The sequence below is a fragment of the Psittacula echo genome (assembly GCF_963264785.1).
Source record: "Psittacula echo genome assembly, chromosome: 7".
Taxonomy (NCBI): domain Eukaryota; kingdom Metazoa; phylum Chordata; class Aves; order Psittaciformes; family Psittacidae; genus Psittacula; species Psittacula echo.
In genome coordinates, this window is record NC_137740.1 from 579065 (window position 1) to 595713 (window position 16649).

At 45.4% G+C, this 16649-nt stretch overlaps 2 protein-coding genes across 4 annotated transcripts; one reads left to right on the forward strand and one right to left on the reverse strand.

Annotated features, from left to right (window-relative positions):
• Nucleotides 1-351: 351 nt before the first annotated feature.
• On the reverse strand, nt 352-7118 carry TYW3 (tRNA-yW synthesizing protein 3 homolog). Of its 3 annotated transcripts, none has more exons than XM_080623578.1 (6): nt 6942-7118; nt 6686-6766; nt 2711-2809; nt 1883-1954; nt 1472-1605; nt 352-626 (listed from the first exon to the last, which is right to left on the reverse strand). In XM_080623578.1, the coding sequence occupies exons 1-6, from the start codon at nt 7113-7115 to the stop codon at nt 407-409; spliced, it is 780 nt and encodes a 259-aa protein (XP_080479704.1). In that variant the 5' UTR covers nt 7116-7118; the 3' UTR covers nt 352-406. The 3 variants fall into 3 exon arrangements, with proteins under 3 accessions (XP_080479704.1, XP_080479703.1, XP_080479705.1); XM_080623577.1 differs by having other exon boundaries at nt 6686-6839; XM_080623579.1 differs by having other exon boundaries at nt 624-760; nt 6686-6839.
• A 263-nt stretch (nt 7119-7381) lies between these two features.
• Nucleotides 7382-15516, forward strand: CRYZ (crystallin zeta). The gene is made up of 9 exons (XM_080623725.1): nt 7382-7435; nt 9221-9345; nt 9677-9829; nt 10988-11151; nt 11916-11967; nt 12652-12801; nt 13217-13318; nt 13405-13500; nt 14117-15516. Exons 2-9 carry the CDS (start codon nt 9235-9237, stop codon nt 14276-14278), a joined length of 990 nt encoding a protein of 329 aa, XP_080479851.1. The 5' UTR covers nt 7382-7435; nt 9221-9234; the 3' UTR covers nt 14279-15516.
• The last annotated feature ends 1133 nt before the right edge of the window (nt 15517-16649 follow it).

The following is a 16649-nucleotide window of genomic DNA, read 5'->3' on the forward strand; positions in this document are numbered from 1 at the left end:
ACCTGTACTGGCGCATGCTGCTCTGCAGGGGTCCTGCAGGGATTAAAAGCCTTCAAGGACAACCACCCAGTTTTCAGAGTTTCTCTGCTCTGCCAGATGACCTAAACCCAGGATTTTGAGGTGAAATGCTTCCACAGAGAACATGGCCAAACATGGCAGCAAACTGGTTATTTCTGTGATAACCGACAGAGTAAGAGACTGTTAGTTCAACAGTGCTGTTAAAAACCCCACAACACTCTAAGGTTTTGTTCTCTGTGCTTCTGTGGCATTAATCCTGTTCACAATTACGTTTCTTCCTGGTAAATGTCCATGAGGGTGTTACTACTTAGAACAGAGCAGTCTATATCTCTTACAAAGAGCATTACAATGATTATTCAGTTTGCCATTTGCTTTCAAATGCCTTAGTCTATACCATGAGTTCAGCAAAAATACCCAGATTGGTTTCTGTATCATCCGCAGGCTCTGGTTCTTCACTGTGGTCCTTTGGGGAGGTGTGTGCTTCTTGTTCCTGAATGGTCTTCCTCTTTCTCCTGCGAGTGTACACGGCGTGGTTCTTCCCCCTCTCCTCAGGTGAGGTGTCTGCACTGGAGGGAGCTTCCAAAGCCAACTCCAAGCATTTGTAGAATCTAGAAGCAAACAACTGTGTAGCTGTTACTTTTGTAGGTTTGCTCAGGATCTGCTCTGAGAAACTGATGCTTCTGTGCCATAATCAAAACACGCTGCGAGAAGAAAATCTTGAATTGCAATGTTCCAGCCAACACTGGAAGAAAAATCAGAACTGTCAGCACACGTCTTGTGGCCGCTCTTTGTAACGTGGTGTTAGAAATCAGCCAGTGGATGTGCTCATGTGCCATTAAGTCCCTGTTAATCTTACATAAACCATACACTGGGACCAGGATAAATGTCTGATGAATAATGGCATTAATGATCAGATGGACTGCTACTATCAGCAATTCCTTTTAACTTTAACAACAAGAGAGATCTCAAACCTATACACAATGAAACACTCGCTTAATTCGGTATCAAGGCCATACAAAACCAAACAGCTCTTAGTCTATGTAGGTGTCTCTCCTTTGAGTCCTCATGCTCTTTGGCTCTTCAGCTTGTTCTGTTCCATAGCTGGAGACAAATGCAAAGAGCCAAAGCGCCTGTAACCTTCCACCACCTTCCTGAATCACCAATTTGGAAACTATACAGAGGGTTTGCTGGATTAAAGTATGTGTTGCAATTTGAGTGCTTCTGAAACAGTTACTGTTAACAGAGCTGTTATCATTAGACAAAGTAATTTAAACTACTACTAGTCAGTAACAAACAGTCTGCAAACACATGGGGGTCACGGGTTTTTGCTGAAGTGGTTTAGTCAGAGCTCAGAAAATCAACAGACATTGTATTTGAGACTTTGGGAAGCTGTGTGGTTTGGTGGTTGGTTTTGTCTTTTCACACCTGACAGGACCAGTGTAATCTCACAAACCTGTCAATCCTCCGGGTGTTTTCTTCCATCTTCTGATTAGCAACGTCTATCAGAAATTCCATGTATTCCTCAGAGACCATCAATTTCCCCTTGTGGCTCAAGGGAACTTCCAAGCAGTGAGTGCTCCGGACGGCCTAAACACACACACAGAAGGAGTTATGTAGAGTAAAGGGTTCTATTTTATAAGGTCATTTAAACAATATGGGGAGTTCATTACAGAAAAGGGCCCACTTATCCACAGGATTGGTTAGTTTGCTGTCAACCAAAGCAGAAAGGTATTTCTTTGCTACAGCACACCCTGTGACAGCTGTCTGCCACTGCCCAGTTCACATCTTGCCTGGTATAAATCCAAGTTAACAGAAATGATATGATTTGGTTACATTCCTTACAGGGAAGTGGAAAAGTCCTTACCATCATGATTTTTCCTCCTCTGCCAACTGTAATACCAGAGTTCCTGAACCCCGAATTGACAGCCACTGAATGCTGCAGAACAAACAAATGCTTTAATCAGGTCTTGCACACTTTCACAAGAAGAAATAATTATGATGGGTTGCAATGCAACTTGCTATCTCAGCATCGCAAAAAACCTTATTCAATGCCATCTCCCCGTGAGTGCAATAAGTTACGCTGACATGTTTTTAAGATCAAACCCACACAAATCGTGGCTGCTCCTCCAAGAACCACAATCACTCCTGAGTGTGTAATCTTAATCCATCAGTGTAGATGGCACACGAGTGTCTCTCGGGAGCTCCACTGTTTCAGCACATGAAGAGCTGGGAACCACAGAGACATTCGTGCAAAGCTTTTATAGCTAGAAGTGCAGCAGCACTGTAAAATAAGCTAATCAGCTCCCTTCTATGTTAATGAAGGAACAAATCTATCAAGCATCACTCTCCAGAGTCGTTCTGGGGGAGCAGAAGGCAAAGGTACTGCTCAATTAGTTGAAACACTGGAGCCAAAATGCATGTAGAAGCCCCTCACTTTCAGCCAGCCAAAGCAACCCAGGCTCACTAGGGAAAATTTTGGAGTAATTTTGTTTTCTAGAAGTCCAGCAAAATCTCTGCTAAGTCTAAAGCTGTTTTCTTCATCAGCTTGCTTTTCCTACCCTAGTTATGAAATATACAGCACATCTGGGACTACTCTCGAGCGCTGAAGCTTACTCAGGAGCAAATACTTTTACGTTAACAGCCAGGAATAGCACAGAACAACAGTGCAAGGTTGTTACTGATGTAGTTTTACCAGAAGCTGAGCATCTTGCAGCTCTTGACATAGTACGTGAAGAACAAATGGTTCAAACTTGAGCACAACGTCATCAGTGGCTTTCTCTAGGGCTGTCATCTGGAAAAGACACCAAAATGTTTATATTAATACTGCAAGTGTGTGCTGTTACTACAGAGCAAAGAAGAAAATAACAGCTAGTCAGCGTGTGAAACAACCATTGAAAATGCAGCAAACAAGTCCAAGAGACCAGGTTTGTTCAGCTGCTTTTGATTTCTCACTGCTTGTAATATACAGAAATGTCAGGGATTTCCAGGACGCTCTTTGCTAAACTGATCAGGTTTGATAGATTTATCACAAGATAGACTCTAAAGACTTGGAAAAGCGCGTTTCCTTGTTTATTTTTTTGTACATTCAAACTAATGGATTTAGTCAGTCCAGCGTGGGAAGAGCACAGCCTTACTGCAACCAGGGGAAACCTGAGCAGGGGTTACTGTGGGCTTTTACAGATTACTTTTTTAAACTGTTCTTTAAACTCAGACATATTGAGTTTCTGGTACATTCCTCAGCATCAGAAAGCTTCCTGGGGGTCAGCAGATTAAACTCATGGCCTAACATACTTGATCACATTTTATTCCTAGTTTAAATAGCAATGCACAGCCTGCTCTGTAAGAGTTAGAAGGATAAAAAATGAATGAGAGATTGAAATTAGAGGCAGAAATTCACCAGACAAGGAAACAAATGAAGGAAGTAACTTCACAACTGTAACATTGAAGAGATCCCCTTCAGAGCCCTCAGCTCCCGGGAACACTGAGCTGCTAGTGGCAATCCTTCCAGGGTTTGAGAGTGTGCAGGCAGCTGGGTGACATCCCACACAGGTTACTATCACAATTTCTCTACTGTTCTATGCCATCTTTATGCAGAGAAATTTTAAGGCTGATATTCCTTTCTTCCCCTCAGAAAGGTCACTTTGAGGGAGTTATATTACTTATTTCATTGCATGATTCTTTAATCATAAGCACTATTCCCCCCACCCCCCCTTCTTGTTTGCCTTCACTTGCTTAATTCACAGCACTGAAACATGTGCTAAGTTAACCTGAGGAATTCCAGCTTCTCATTTCAGTTTTCTCGTACTTTGCTGTTTTGAATAGCCTCTCTCATCTCTCTTGTAAAATGAAAACATGCAATCAAACCCTCAGGAAATATAATCAAATTTATATGCTTTTTTAAGACAAGATGGCATAAAACTGCTGAGGTAACACTCTCTCCTTTAAACACGGAAAAGCATTTAAAAGGTTTGTAGGCAGCATCTCCTCCATAAATGTTCTCATTTTGAGTGGAAAGCAGGTCTCTGAATGGCCAAGTTTGTCATTTGTGTGCCAGATTTAAAAAATGCCCCGGTAACTGCAGCTGCTCTGGAGCTGAGGGGAACCAGGAACAGTCCACATCCCACGATGAGTGCCGTGCAGGAGTACCTGAGCCAGCCCCCGCAGCGCCTGCCTGCGCCTGGCAGCGAGCTGTGTTGATACAGAGCTCCACGGAGGAGCATGGTCAGACACTTGCTCACGCAGACCGGGGCTCACAGGGGCCGTGCGGTGCCTCCCCCTGGCACAAGGCAGCAGGACACAGGCACACGCAGCGGTGACGGTGCCCAGCATGGCAGGGACCTGCCACGGGCACCGCGATCCTGGCACGCGTGTTCCGTGGTCCCTTTTTCCCCATGTCCGAGAACTCAGTTCCAGCCCCTGAGCAACAGTGCCCTGCCTCAGCACCACCACCAGCAGCCGCGGCTGCAGCCCAGTCAGAGGCTTGTCCCCGATACACACGTTGTAACAGAGGGCACACTGTGAGCTGTGAGCAGTGTGTGTGATGGGGTGAGGGGGTTCTGGAGGGTTTCTGTCTCTGGAGTAATTCAGCAGACACTCCAGGGGCAGCTTTTCAGAGAGAACACAACTAAATCACACTGACTGAGATCTCTGTCTGCGGCACTGCTCTGAGCTGCTGCTGTACAGCACTTGCTTCCTCAAAAGGCTCATCAGCATTTTAGTAAAGGATTCTTATTACCTCATTGTGTCTAAACTATTAGTTTCCTGCAAACAAAATTTAATGGGGAACCACTGACAGCAATTACCTCACAGATGTACTCTGTCAAGGATGAGGCTTTTTCTCAGCAGTGGGAGGATAAAAGGATAAAAAAAATCCCAAACAAATATCCCGTGTTCATATTGTTAAGGTTAATATAGGCAGTGAGGTCAAATGAGCTGACAGCCAAAAAGCACAACGCACAGCACACAGCATCCTGACTTCCCTTCTCACTTCCTAAACACTGCACTAGCAAAGCTTTACTAGACATGAAAAGTAAATGACGTATTTACTTTCAAAGCTACTGTGTAGCTTCAATATTAATCCAAGGCATTTTTCTTACACTTGCAATTCATGCATTAAAAACAAAAATCCTCTCTACCTGCTAAGGGGAACAGGAAAACCCAGAGTGTTTCTTCTCATAAGTCAGCAGCAATCGACTCCGTCCTCCCCAGCCTCAGCTCTGCTGATGGCTATTTCACCAAACTCTGCTCTGCTACAAGAAACACTAACGAAGGCAAATACTGAGAGCACATTTCTCTGTGCACGCATGACAATGCATGCATCTGGCAAAGTGAGCTCTGCATTGGAAGAGAATTCTGACCTTGTAACTGCTGCTTTTTGGGACAAAGCTCAGAGATGTTTGCAAAGACAGGAACATTCTGAAAGCACACTAAAAAACCCCACTGTATATATACATATATATCTGTATATATACTTTTTTTTTTTTTGAGGGGGGGAATTTAAAGCTACTAAATTTAAAATGCAAAGTAAGAGTCACTGTTACTGTAGTTTCAGGTGTCTATAACTTAAAGGCCATCAACAGAGCAGGCTGGGCTGCAGGCAGGCTTAAATTCAAGACAGTTTCGATGGCTTGAAGACGTTAGTTATTCCATACACAATGAACATGCTCCCTGGCATGCTCCCCTGTGCACATTTACCTTTAATGGAAACAAAGGAACTTGGTTCTTCTGGAACTCCTGAGCAGAACAGCAAAGCAAGTGTCCCTTGCTTATGGACAGTTAGAGAGGACAACACTAAATATTTGCTAATCACAACTGACCCATCCTGAAAGAGGTTCAAACTGTTGGAGAATGAGATAAAGGGCACACTATCCTGCCTCTGTCCTGCAGGAATACTGCTGCTTGAGTAAGATTCATCCCAGATGCTGCCTGACAAAGAACTCTTGCCAGGCAAACACCTGGCTCCATACAGTGACTGCTAATTACCTGGTTATTAACAGGGAATAAATACATTTAGCCCAGCGTGGTCTGCACTCTCAGCACTGCCCAAAGCCCAGCAAGCATGCTACAAAAATTAAGCTTATTTTACTTTAGGATAGGAAGGCTTTTAAATCAAACCTAGTCTGCTGTTGATACCTTGCTGGCAATGCAGCAAGGAGGGAAAACAAAGAGCAGATAAAAAGATCAGAAGTGAAAAGTACAGTGTTATACTGACAGTAATCCTCCAGGGAAGGAAGAACATGCTTAGAAAAGCATCATTCCTGCTTACTCTGAATAAGGGCTTGGAAAAATAAGACTCACTGGATTAGAACTGGTTTTGGAAAGGCAGTCTCCTGCTACAGGAGCTACAGTAACCCTGATTTCTTGTTGAGCGAGTGATGGGGAGATCATGTGGCTGCAGACAGTAAGAAAGTATCAAAGTTTCCTATTAGCTGCATTTATATCTATGCTAAGAATTTGGTGTTGTGTTTAAAAGCATTCCATTCAAAGCAGGTTTTGAGTAGAACACCTGGAGAAAAGCTTATTTTGAGGTGACAGTGCAAATTCACCTCAGGAACAGCACCAACAAATCTAAGTTTCTTTCTATTTCACATGACTTGGACTGTTTCCCCACGTATTTTCCACAGCACCGGGAGCATCACTGAGTAAACACAAACTCGTGTCCTCTCACCACATCGTCCTTCGCGCACGTCTCGTGTGTCACCAGCAGCCACGCACAGTTTGTCTTCTGGATCCCGCAGCTCTGCGTGTCCTGGGGATGGAGAGAAGCGACAGAGTTGACCCGCGGGAGCTGCGCCGGGCTCTTGTGCAGCACAGACCGGCCCCTTCAGAGCAAACAACACCGGTGTCACACACCCGTCTGTCAACGCGCCCAGTGGTGCAGACCCGCCCGTGTCCGCCCCCCGCCGCGGGACCCCCGGGCTCACCGCGCCGCCGCTCTGCGCCAGGACCAGGCGGCCCGAGCAGGAGCTGGTGGTGCAGAACCGCGACCGCCCGTTGAGCAACTGCACGACGGCGGCGGCGCGCTCGTCCAGGCCGCCCTTCCTGCTGGCATCCGCCCGCGCCAGGCGCTGCGCCTTCCGCTGCACGAACGCCGCCATCGGCGGGGGCGGGGGCGGGGACGAGACCGGGACCGGGACCGGGACCGGGACCGGAGACCGGAACAGCCCCACCCCGCGAGGCCGACACGAGCCTCCGGGGGTCAAGCCGCACCACGCGAGAGGGAGGGCGGGCGGGGCCTGTAGCTGATTGGGTGTGCTCGGGGGTGGGGTCCGGCGGCGGGGCGGGGTCTTGATACGGTGGCGTATCAGAACCGGGCCCTGGTGATGACGAACGTACCCGGGGCGGGGCCTGGCGACGGGGTTGCGCTCGTGGGTACACCAGGGGCTGACGCTGTTCTGTGCCCGCGTCTGAGCAGCCGGTGAGCTCCGGGGGCAGGGTGGGGCCCCTCGTACCTGGTGCTGCCCCGGCTTGAGAAGAGCCAGGTTCCGCTTCCGGGCCGCCCCGGGCCAGGCCTGCCGGCGGCTGCTCTGAGAGGGGGAGGCCCCGGGCACCTCCGGGCCGCAGCGGCCGCGCTCTCTTGCCCCGCCCCTGCTGCCGGCGCTCGCAGGCGCCCGTCTCTGTTCGCTGCTCTTCAGCCCTAGCTGCCCGAGGCCCTCCCTGTCCTGGGGCGCCTCCCGCCCCCTCGCTGCTTTCCCGGTTCCTGCCGGGGACCCGTCTGGTGCTGCGCGTCCCGGGGAGCGCCGAGCCCGGGGGGAGGTGTCTGCGGCTCTCGACAAGCTCCAGCGCCGCTCATCCCCTGGCCCTGCTGCTCGCCCCCTCCCTCCTCCCGGCCTCTGCCGGTCGCGGCAGCCGAGGCCGCTGCAGCCTTCGCCCCGCTGCCATCCTTCCCACCTCCGGGGTGCGAGGGCTCCTCTCCTCCCCCGTCTTGGATCGCCCGTGCTGGGATGTGCCGGCGAGGCACTTGGGAGCCTCTGGGACGCTTGTGCTACCGCTGCCTCCCGGACAGGCACCGGCTTGCTTCCGGGGCTGTGGCCTTACTCATCAGTCATCGTGTAGGGTCACAGCAAGGCCTACAGGTCCAGTTGTTGGCCCAGCAGAATGGGAGCCTTTTCCTTTGGTTTGTTACTATGTACGGAAGTGACCAGAGCTTCAGGAGTTACTTCACAGTGTAGGTTCCCGTCATGTCCCCAGGGCAGTGTTAGTGTGTATCCTTGTGGCTGATACCCTCCCTGACTTGAACGGGTAATGGGAAGCCTTACAGAAGACTGTAACAGTCAGGAGAGAGCCAGCAGTGATTAAGTCAGGTACTTTTAAAAGCTGTAATCATCGCTGTGATAAAGCCTCGCTCTGGCTATAGCCAGGAGTTCTTCAGCTGGAGTTGGCCAAAAGCATGATCTCTCGGTGTCTTTGAGGTTCCTGTGTGCCTTGTGATCCCTGCTGTGTACCCTGTAGGATCGGATCCGTGGAGGCATTGTGTATAACTTCTCCTGTAGGAGGAGTAACCTGCTCGTGGTGTTTTGTGAGAATCCTTCATGTCTGCTATTGGAAAACACAGCTTCACATGTTGGTACATGGCATCGCTGCACTGGGGCAGGCAAGGCTGGGAGCTGCACTGTGGCAAAATCTGGCTGGAGTTAAGGACTGGGATCTCAGCTATCTGCTCTTTTGTTTTTTCCTGGCTGGTTTTAATGTCCTGTGGTGCCTTCTGTTTCTGACAGCTGATGAGGAGTGCTTTGTGTTGCCCTTTTATCACATGTAAGTTTAATATGAAGCAGGAGCAGTGACTGGCGCATCCCTGAGCTGCTGACCCTGTCATCAGCGTGCATCAGGATTGTGCCAGCATGGAACAGTAAAGTGTCACAGTTTTTCCCCAAAGCACTGTACATCTCTGCCCGTGTAATAGCAGTGCAGTGGTCACAGGAGCTGCTGTAGAAAGCCTTCTGTGGATAAATTATTTGCACGTGATTTTCTTCACATCCACAAAGTCCTGCAAATGGTAGAGGTGGTTTTCTGCCTTTTGCAATGTTCTGGGGGAAAAAAGCCAACCAAGCAAACACTACCCTGCCTACCCCCATTGAGATGAGTAGCGAGGGTCTGTTCAGCCAGGTGCTTAGCAGGTGGGAGTTGAATTTATTTGTTTTGAAGATGCAGAATGAATTATGAAAGCAATACAATATTATTGTGTCTTTTGTTTTTTCCCCAGGTACTTGGATCACTATGGCAGCCACAAGGAATGTGATGAGAGCTGTCAGAGTTCTTGAGTTTGGTGGCCCTGAGGTGCTTAAGCTCCAGTCAGATGTTCTAATTCCTGATCCAAAAGAAAATCAGGTAATAAGAGTTCTGTGAACTGAAGCAATGATATGGGATGATAATGGGTACACTCAGAAGAGAATGAACAACACACAACTTTTTATCCTGAATATGTATGGTTTGATCAGTGTATTTGTACTACCTGAGACATCACGTGTAACAAATATGGGGGTTTGCTGCTATATGGGCTATGTGTTCCACATGAAGGATTTCCTGAAAATAGCTTCAGTTCAGCACTGGATTTTTGCTGACTTTATTAAAGAATTCAATTAAAATACCACGATACTGTGCTGTGAATTGACATCCTGAATCCTTTCAATGGTTGCTCAAGAAGCATCTTTTCTTTCAGGTGTTAATTAAAGTCCATGCCTGTGGGGTAAATCCTGTTGAGACATATATTCGTTCTGGAAATTATGCCAGAAAACCAGCTCTGCCCTACACTCCTGGCTCAGATGTGGCTGGGGTGGTGGAAGGTGTTGGGGAGCATGTGACTGCATTCAAGGTATTTACCCATCGAGGTCTAACTCCCTGTTGTTTCATGTATCCTCTTGATGTGCTTGCTCCTGTTTTATTGTGTATGATCATGCAATCTACTGAGGGGGAAAATCACCTTTGTGGGCTGGTAAAAGTGAGCAGCGAGGTCATGCTGGCAGTCCAGTCTGCAGGGGGAACTGGAGGGAAGTCTTCAGTGCTGTAACCTCCCAGAGTTGAAAGGCCTCAGAAGAGCCTTGCTCTGCAGTTTGTCTGCTGGCAGCAGTAATTTCAGATGCACAAAAGTTGTGGTTCAGAACTGTTCTGTGGCATTGCAGAAGTTCACATTTTCATTGCCCTGTAAAATGGAGGAGACCAATGAGTGGGAAATGGTTAAAACACTTTGGTTCACTTTGTTATCCTGATGGAATCCACAGTTGTAATCCTGATGATGCCTGTGTTTTCTTGTTAAGTATACTTTTGTTTGAGGTAATGATTGCGTATGGAACTGCAACATTCTGATCAGTGTGTGCCCCAGGCAGACCCCCTGGAGAAGCTGTTAGCCATGCTCACTCTGTGCGTGCTCCCAATGCTTGGGAGCCAGCTGAGCTCTGTGCACCCCTCTGCAGGTAGTTAATAAACACCAGGTGTGCACAAACCAAACCCATACCCTTCACATGCTGCCTATCACTGAGATCAGCATCCAAACAGGAGAGAAATCAGAGCTCAGGGGGAGAATGCTGACGTGAGAACAGCAGCAATACTGAGTTTCCTCAGAGTATATTAAAAGTGTGTCTCTCTTTCCATGTTTAAACAAAAGCAATTGAGAAATGACTCTGTTATGTTTGTAAAAGCTTTCAAGGTTTTGATTTGGCATCTGTGGATGGTATTTTTTAATGTTCAACTTCATTAAAGTTAATATTAATGAAACAGTAAGTTTTTGTGTTACACTGTAGAGAGGGTTATAATTATGACACTTACATATAAGTATATGAAATGATATGGTTTGTGTTGCATTGATTGTAGGTACCCACACTTCTAAAAATCTTCTCTGTGACAAATGTAACTGGTTATTTTTAATAGGAGAGCTGTTAGAAATAGCCCAAACTTCTGTGAACTGGTTCTTAATGTGTATTAAGGGAAAAATAAGAAATGATTGATTTTCTGTTTTTTCTGCCCTTGTTTCTAGAAAGGTGACAGGGTTTTTACCATCGCTACAATCTCAGGAGGATACGCAGACTATGCAGTTGCTGCGGCTAATAAAGTCTTTCCTTTGTCGGATAAACTGGACTTTAGGCAAGGGGCAGCGATTGGAATACCCTACTTCACTGCTTACCGTGCTCTTTTCCAAAAGTAAGATGTCAGATCTACTTTTGTGCATTTTACTTTGGAGTTTAAAATATTGAAATTCATATTTTCATTGTCCTATGAAATGGGGGAAATCAATGAGTGGAAAATGTTTAAAACACCAGTTCCATTTGTTATCCTGATGGAATGGTCAGGTAACTGTTACCTAGAAGCTGTATTTTCCTGTTAAGTATTTCTTCTTGAGAGAACAGAGCTGGAGAGGCTTCTCTGACAAGTATCATGTAACAAAACATGTAACTTTTTCAGCGCTCATTGGTTTTTTAGCTAGGGAAGATAAACAGGAACTGTTCTAATTTCTTAATTGAACAGTGTGCTGTAAGGCAGAGCCACATCTTTCCTTCACCAGGGACTCTGCACAGCCTTGGCTGTTGCCCTAGACTAGTATAAGGAGTAAGAGCCTTCGGTGTCTGCTTGGTGAGAGCTTAGGACTGGAAACCTGGTTTGGTTTGACAGAACAGATGATTAGAACTAGTGGGGTTTGGTTTAAGATCTGTAACAGATGAAGATTTTGCACTGATGTTCAGCACCAGCCTGTTCCCTGCATGTTGACATTATTACTTACATTCATAAATGATGCAGCTTATTTTGCCTCCTCATTTTCCCAAAGAGGCTAATGATATCTGTTTAGCCATAACATATATTGGAAATAATGCTGTGTGCAAGGTGGGATTTGATGTCAGTATGTGCAGTCTGATAATGCAGGCCCCGTGCTGCAGTCACAATGCCAATATTTTCTCTTTTCCATACAGAGGCTGTGCCAAAGCAGGGGAAAGTGTGCTCGTGCATGGTGCGAGTGGGGGAGTAAGTATTTTGAGAAGAAGGCAAGTTATAAGAAGTGCTACTTTCTGTCCTGAAGCTGCTTTTGCCTGTAGTAGCGTGTATGGTCACATTTATATCAAGAAATGCAATAGCAAAATCAGGATTTTCTCTCAGATACACTAGCTACATTTTTATTAGAGCAAGCCATTATTCCGAAGAAGCATGAAAGTGCAGGAGTGGTTGTGTAAGGTCCCTGGCACAGCGGGCACACAGGAAGCTCGTCGCTGCAGTCAGAAGTTGGTCTGGAAGCTTTGTAACAAGTCGTGCTCAGGTGAAACGAAGAGCAGGAAGCTGTCATTTTAACATCTGTGCAAGTTTCAGGTTTCCTGTGCAATGTATAATGATGGTATCGTAGCAGGTGATTCCTTGGCTTTGTATCCAGTGTATGTGGCCCAGCCGTAACAGACAATGTTCCACATGGATTTATAGCAAATGCTAACAGCCACTAAAAAACCTCATAGTTTTGCTATGCCTCTGTAAATATACATTTGTTTTTTAAAGACTGGCTATTTTTAATATCCAAATCACTTACTATGGTTAAAACTTGTTACTAGGCCAACTTCTTAAATGGGTAAGTTCCAAATTGCTGGTAGAATCTATAAAACTTCATATGCTAAGAAAAAAAGACTGATTTTTTTGAAATGATTGTCTTTTGCTCTGCCTCAGGTGGGAATGGCAGCATGTCAGATTGCCAGAGCTTGTGGTTTAAAGGTTTTGGGTACAGCAGGAACCGAGGAAGGCATGAACATGGTCCTGAGGAATGGTGCTCAGCAGGCATTTAATCACAGAGAAGCCAATTACATTGATAAAATTAAGGTAAGCTTGTACCAGGGCTAGGTGGTGCTGCATGTGTGCTTCTTACTAACAAAATGTGAACAGTTGCTGGCAGAAGTTTTTTGAAGTAGATCTATATGGGTTCTACATACACACACACAGTAGTGTGCTGCCTCCTTCATTCCTGCACAACTTTTACAGGCTGGAAGAGCTGAGCTTTCTTCTCAGGCAGTGGCATTCAGAAACTTGCATTCCAGCACATTCCAGTGTGGTAGCATGTCATAATTCGGCATACCAGAGTATGCTGAAATTAAACTTGGCTGTCAGCCTTAGTACAAAGGCTGTATTCTCAATTCAAACACTAACCCATGAAGTGTGTGTTATCTGTAGCGTACGAGACAAACAGTGGCACCCAACACTAACTGGAGTGATTTAAATAACATCTGATGTCCTGCAGGAGTACACAGGGATGGGAGGAGTTGATATAATAATAGAAATGCTCTCCAACATCAATCTTGCCACTGACCTGCAACTGCTGAACTACGGAGGAAGGGTGATGGTGAGTGGGTTTCGTCCCTGACTTCAGTTTGTGGATCACAATTCAGCAGTTACAACTTGAACCATCTTTTAACTCATTTGTAACAGGTTGTGGGCTGTAGAGGTCCCATTGAAATAAATCCAAGAGACACTATGAGTAAGGAATCCAGCATAACTGGAGTTAGTCTTTTCCTTGCAACAGAGGTAAGAAACACTTTTGTTACACAGAATGTTTTGTTGGCTTATTCCAAGGCCTGCTTCTGGTTAAATCATGTGTAGGGATGAACTGATGGATATGGATTCTGTTCGTCTCGCATATATTACTACACTGTCATGTAAACTTGTAACACTGAAGAATAAAGAACCTGTGTTAGATAGTAAAAAACTCAGTTCATCCCAACTAAATAATCTGAAATGGGTTATTAAGATACTAATTGTCATGGTTTCTTTGTATAGTTTTCTAACCTAAAAGGATATGGAAGTCCAGAGATGGTTTCAGATACTGTTCAAATATTTGATTTAGAGTATGTTTAAAAAAATATATTTTATAACTGATGAGGCCTTGGGTGGCATAGTTTAGTGTGAGGTGTCCCTGCCCATGGCAGGGGGGTTGGAACTAGATGATCTTAAGGTGCTTTCCAACCCTAACTATTCTATGATTCTATGAAAGCAGAGTCACTGTAACTGGTTTGTTCATTCGTTTACATCTAGAGTTAATCTCAGAACATCACAAAATACTTTTGAGTTGTGAAATATGGTTTAACAAGTACTTCCCTGAAAAGTAAAGACCTTGTGGTAAATGCTGTTTTATTTCACACAGGAGGAGAAGCATGAGTGTGCAACAGCACTCCTTGATGGCATAGAAGCTGGCTGGTTGAAACCTGTTGTAGGCTCTGAATATCCACTGGAGAAAGTGGTGAAGGCCCATGAAGACATTATTCATGGTGGTGGTGCTCGGGGGAAGATGGTGCTCCTTCCATAGAATCTTTTTCCAGTTACGTTGTGGCTGTTCCAGCTGCACCTTTGGTTACCTGATTCATTCATGTTATATTACAAAGCATACTTTTGATCAGGTTTGGCAGTAACAGCAAATACTAATTTCCATTAATGACATTAATGATCAGTCTATTTTCTTCTTGTAATAAGCAAAGTTTCCTATACTTTAAAAAGTAATTTTTGTAGATTTTTTTTTTGGCTGATGTGGAAATAAAGGACTTCCTCCACTAGTGTGGCCTTGTGGGACAGAAGAGCCTCACATCTAAGGCAGGATTTGATATCCTGTTCTCTGTGGGTCAAGCAGATAAATGAATGTACATAATTAACTCTATGTATGTAGCTGCAACTCTGAAAATTCCTTAGCCACAAAATTTGTCGTCTTACTCATTTTTTGTCACATAATTTACATGGAATAAAAGCTTTTACTGCCAAAATAGTTCACTTTCCAGTTCAAAAGATGGGAAAAGAACCTCTCAAATATGAAGTCTTTGGAGCAGAGGCAGTTGTTGCTGCATCTGACTTCGTATCCAAGGTCAAAGCATCCCAGGTAACCCAAAGGGATGATGACTTCGGAGCTGCATACTAATAGCTGCTACTCTGCAGTAGCTATCCAACCCTGATTTGACTTTTGTCAAATTTAAAGTGCCCTGAATCCCTGGCTACAATGCAGAGACAGCAACTGCACAGGAGTCAGAAGTCATGTTGCTTCATAACTGAATGTGTTTACATGGTTGACTTGTTCCAAATACAAACCGATTAAGGAAGGGCAATTTCTTTGCTATATTGATGGTTCTTACCTAAGATCACATCTCAGTCTCTCCTCTGGCAGGTTGAAGCCATTCCACCTTGTCCAAAGGAGGCTGGCTTTAGGAGGCTGGAGGGTTTCTTGCAACCCCTTTAGGTACAGGAGCTGGTCTAAATTCTCCCCTTAGGGAGCCTTCTCTTCTCTGAGCTGAACCAGCCCACCTCTCTCAGCCTGGCTCCAGAGCAGAGGTAGCTGCTGAGTACATCAGCTTCATCCATGTTGGTTGTCACCAGCTCTTCTGTCTTATTTACGGGTGGTGGTACATTGCCTTTAATCTTCCTTCTCTGGCCAACATATCTGTAAAGGCTCTTGCCATTCTTTGCATCCCTCTCCAAATTCAGCTCCAGTTGTGCCTTAGCTTTTCTAATCCATCCCTACACATCTGGGCAGCATCCCCACATTCTTCCCTGGAGCTGTTCTTTGCCTGGCTTCATTTGTTATTTTCTGATTTGACAGACTGTGAGATAAATAATAAACATTGATTTTTTTTTAATTAATAACTGAGTGTAGATATTGATCTCTTCCTACATTTTAAAATGAATTCTAATGCTCGCGCTCACCCTCAGGTTAGCAGTTGATGGTAGGAAAGGCTGGTGTCAGCTCTGTTTCTGGTATCTGCCCTTCTGTTACACCTAGATCAGTGTTTTGGTTTTATTAAAGGCACTACCAAGATCTCATAAGGTTTCATCACTTCTTTAAGTTGGGAATTGAGGCTGAGGCCCAGGACAGGTGGTGTCCTGGAGGCGGTGTCCTGGAGGCAAATATTGTTGTGCAAATTATAGTGTGCTGGGGAGGAAATGAGTACAGATTTCAAGAGTATGAAATTGTGAGCAATAACTGGGCACATATCACAAGAGAGGAAAGGAGGTCTTTACAGTAGGGCTTGTGAAATGGATTCAGTTCATACTTAGGATGAAAGAGCAAGGTCTTGGTGTTGAACAGGGAAGGGATTATTTTTCTAATGCAGGGTTGAGTAACGTACAGTCCCTGTGGCAGTGCATCTCCTGTGTTTGAAATGAGCTTCTTGGGAGGCCACACCGAGTTCTAGATTCAGGTTTGCAACATCGGGCTCTTTCAGGGATGGGAAGTTCTGTCTTGGTGCCATGTTCATTTAGCTGGGACTGCTGCTCAGGCGGTAACTGAAACTTACAGGTAAACATTTCTTTTAATATACCATAGAGACACATCTTACATAGAGATATATATATATAGAGAGATACTTTTCCTGATGAGATATATATATATATACACACACTTTTTTTTTTTTTCCATTGCTATTAATCCTCTACAATCTAAGTATTTGTATTTCTGCTGGGGGTGGATGGTATTGAGATATTAAGCCTTTATTCTCATTACTGAACACAGGACTATGTGGGACAGGCTGTGCGATGCCCCAGTGGAGGGCAGCTGGTGTCCTTGTAGCTGCCCTTTCCATAGGAGCAGGGAGCTGCATTTCTGTGGAAGGCTGAGGAATGGTTCACCTGGACTAGGAGTGTGGGTCGGGAACGCCTTGGCTGGTGGTTCAGGTGAAGGTGTGATTGTTCCCGTTTGC

What these genes read in the sequence shown, in the direction of transcription:
- TYW3 (XM_080623577.1), bottom strand. Translation starts at nt 7,069, where the DNA reads ATGCCAGCAGGAAGGGCGGCCTGGACGAGCGCGCCGCCGCCGTCGTGC. An exon ending in GAGGAGGAAAAATCATGATG is followed by an intron (nt 1,606 to 1,882) that starts GTAAGGACTTTT and finishes GTGTGTGTTTAG; the next exon opens with GCCGTCCGGAGCACTCACTG. An exon ending in AACACCCGGAGGATTGACAG is followed by an intron (nt 627 to 1,471) that starts GTTTGTGAGATT and finishes GTTTGCTTCTAG; the next exon opens with ATTCTACAAATGCTTGGAGT.
- CRYZ (XM_080623725.1), top strand. Translation starts at nt 9,235, where the DNA reads ATGGCAGCCACAAGGAATGTGATGAGAGCTGTCAGAGTTCTTGAGTTT. An exon ending in AGCATGTGACTGCATTCAAG is followed by an intron (nt 9,830 to 10,987) that starts GTATTTACCCAT and finishes CCTTGTTTCTAG; the next exon opens with AAAGGTGACAGGGTTTTTAC. An exon ending in GTCTTTTCCTTGCAACAGAG is followed by an intron (nt 13,501 to 14,116) that starts GTAAGAAACACT and finishes TATTTCACACAG; the next exon opens with GAGGAGAAGCATGAGTGTGC.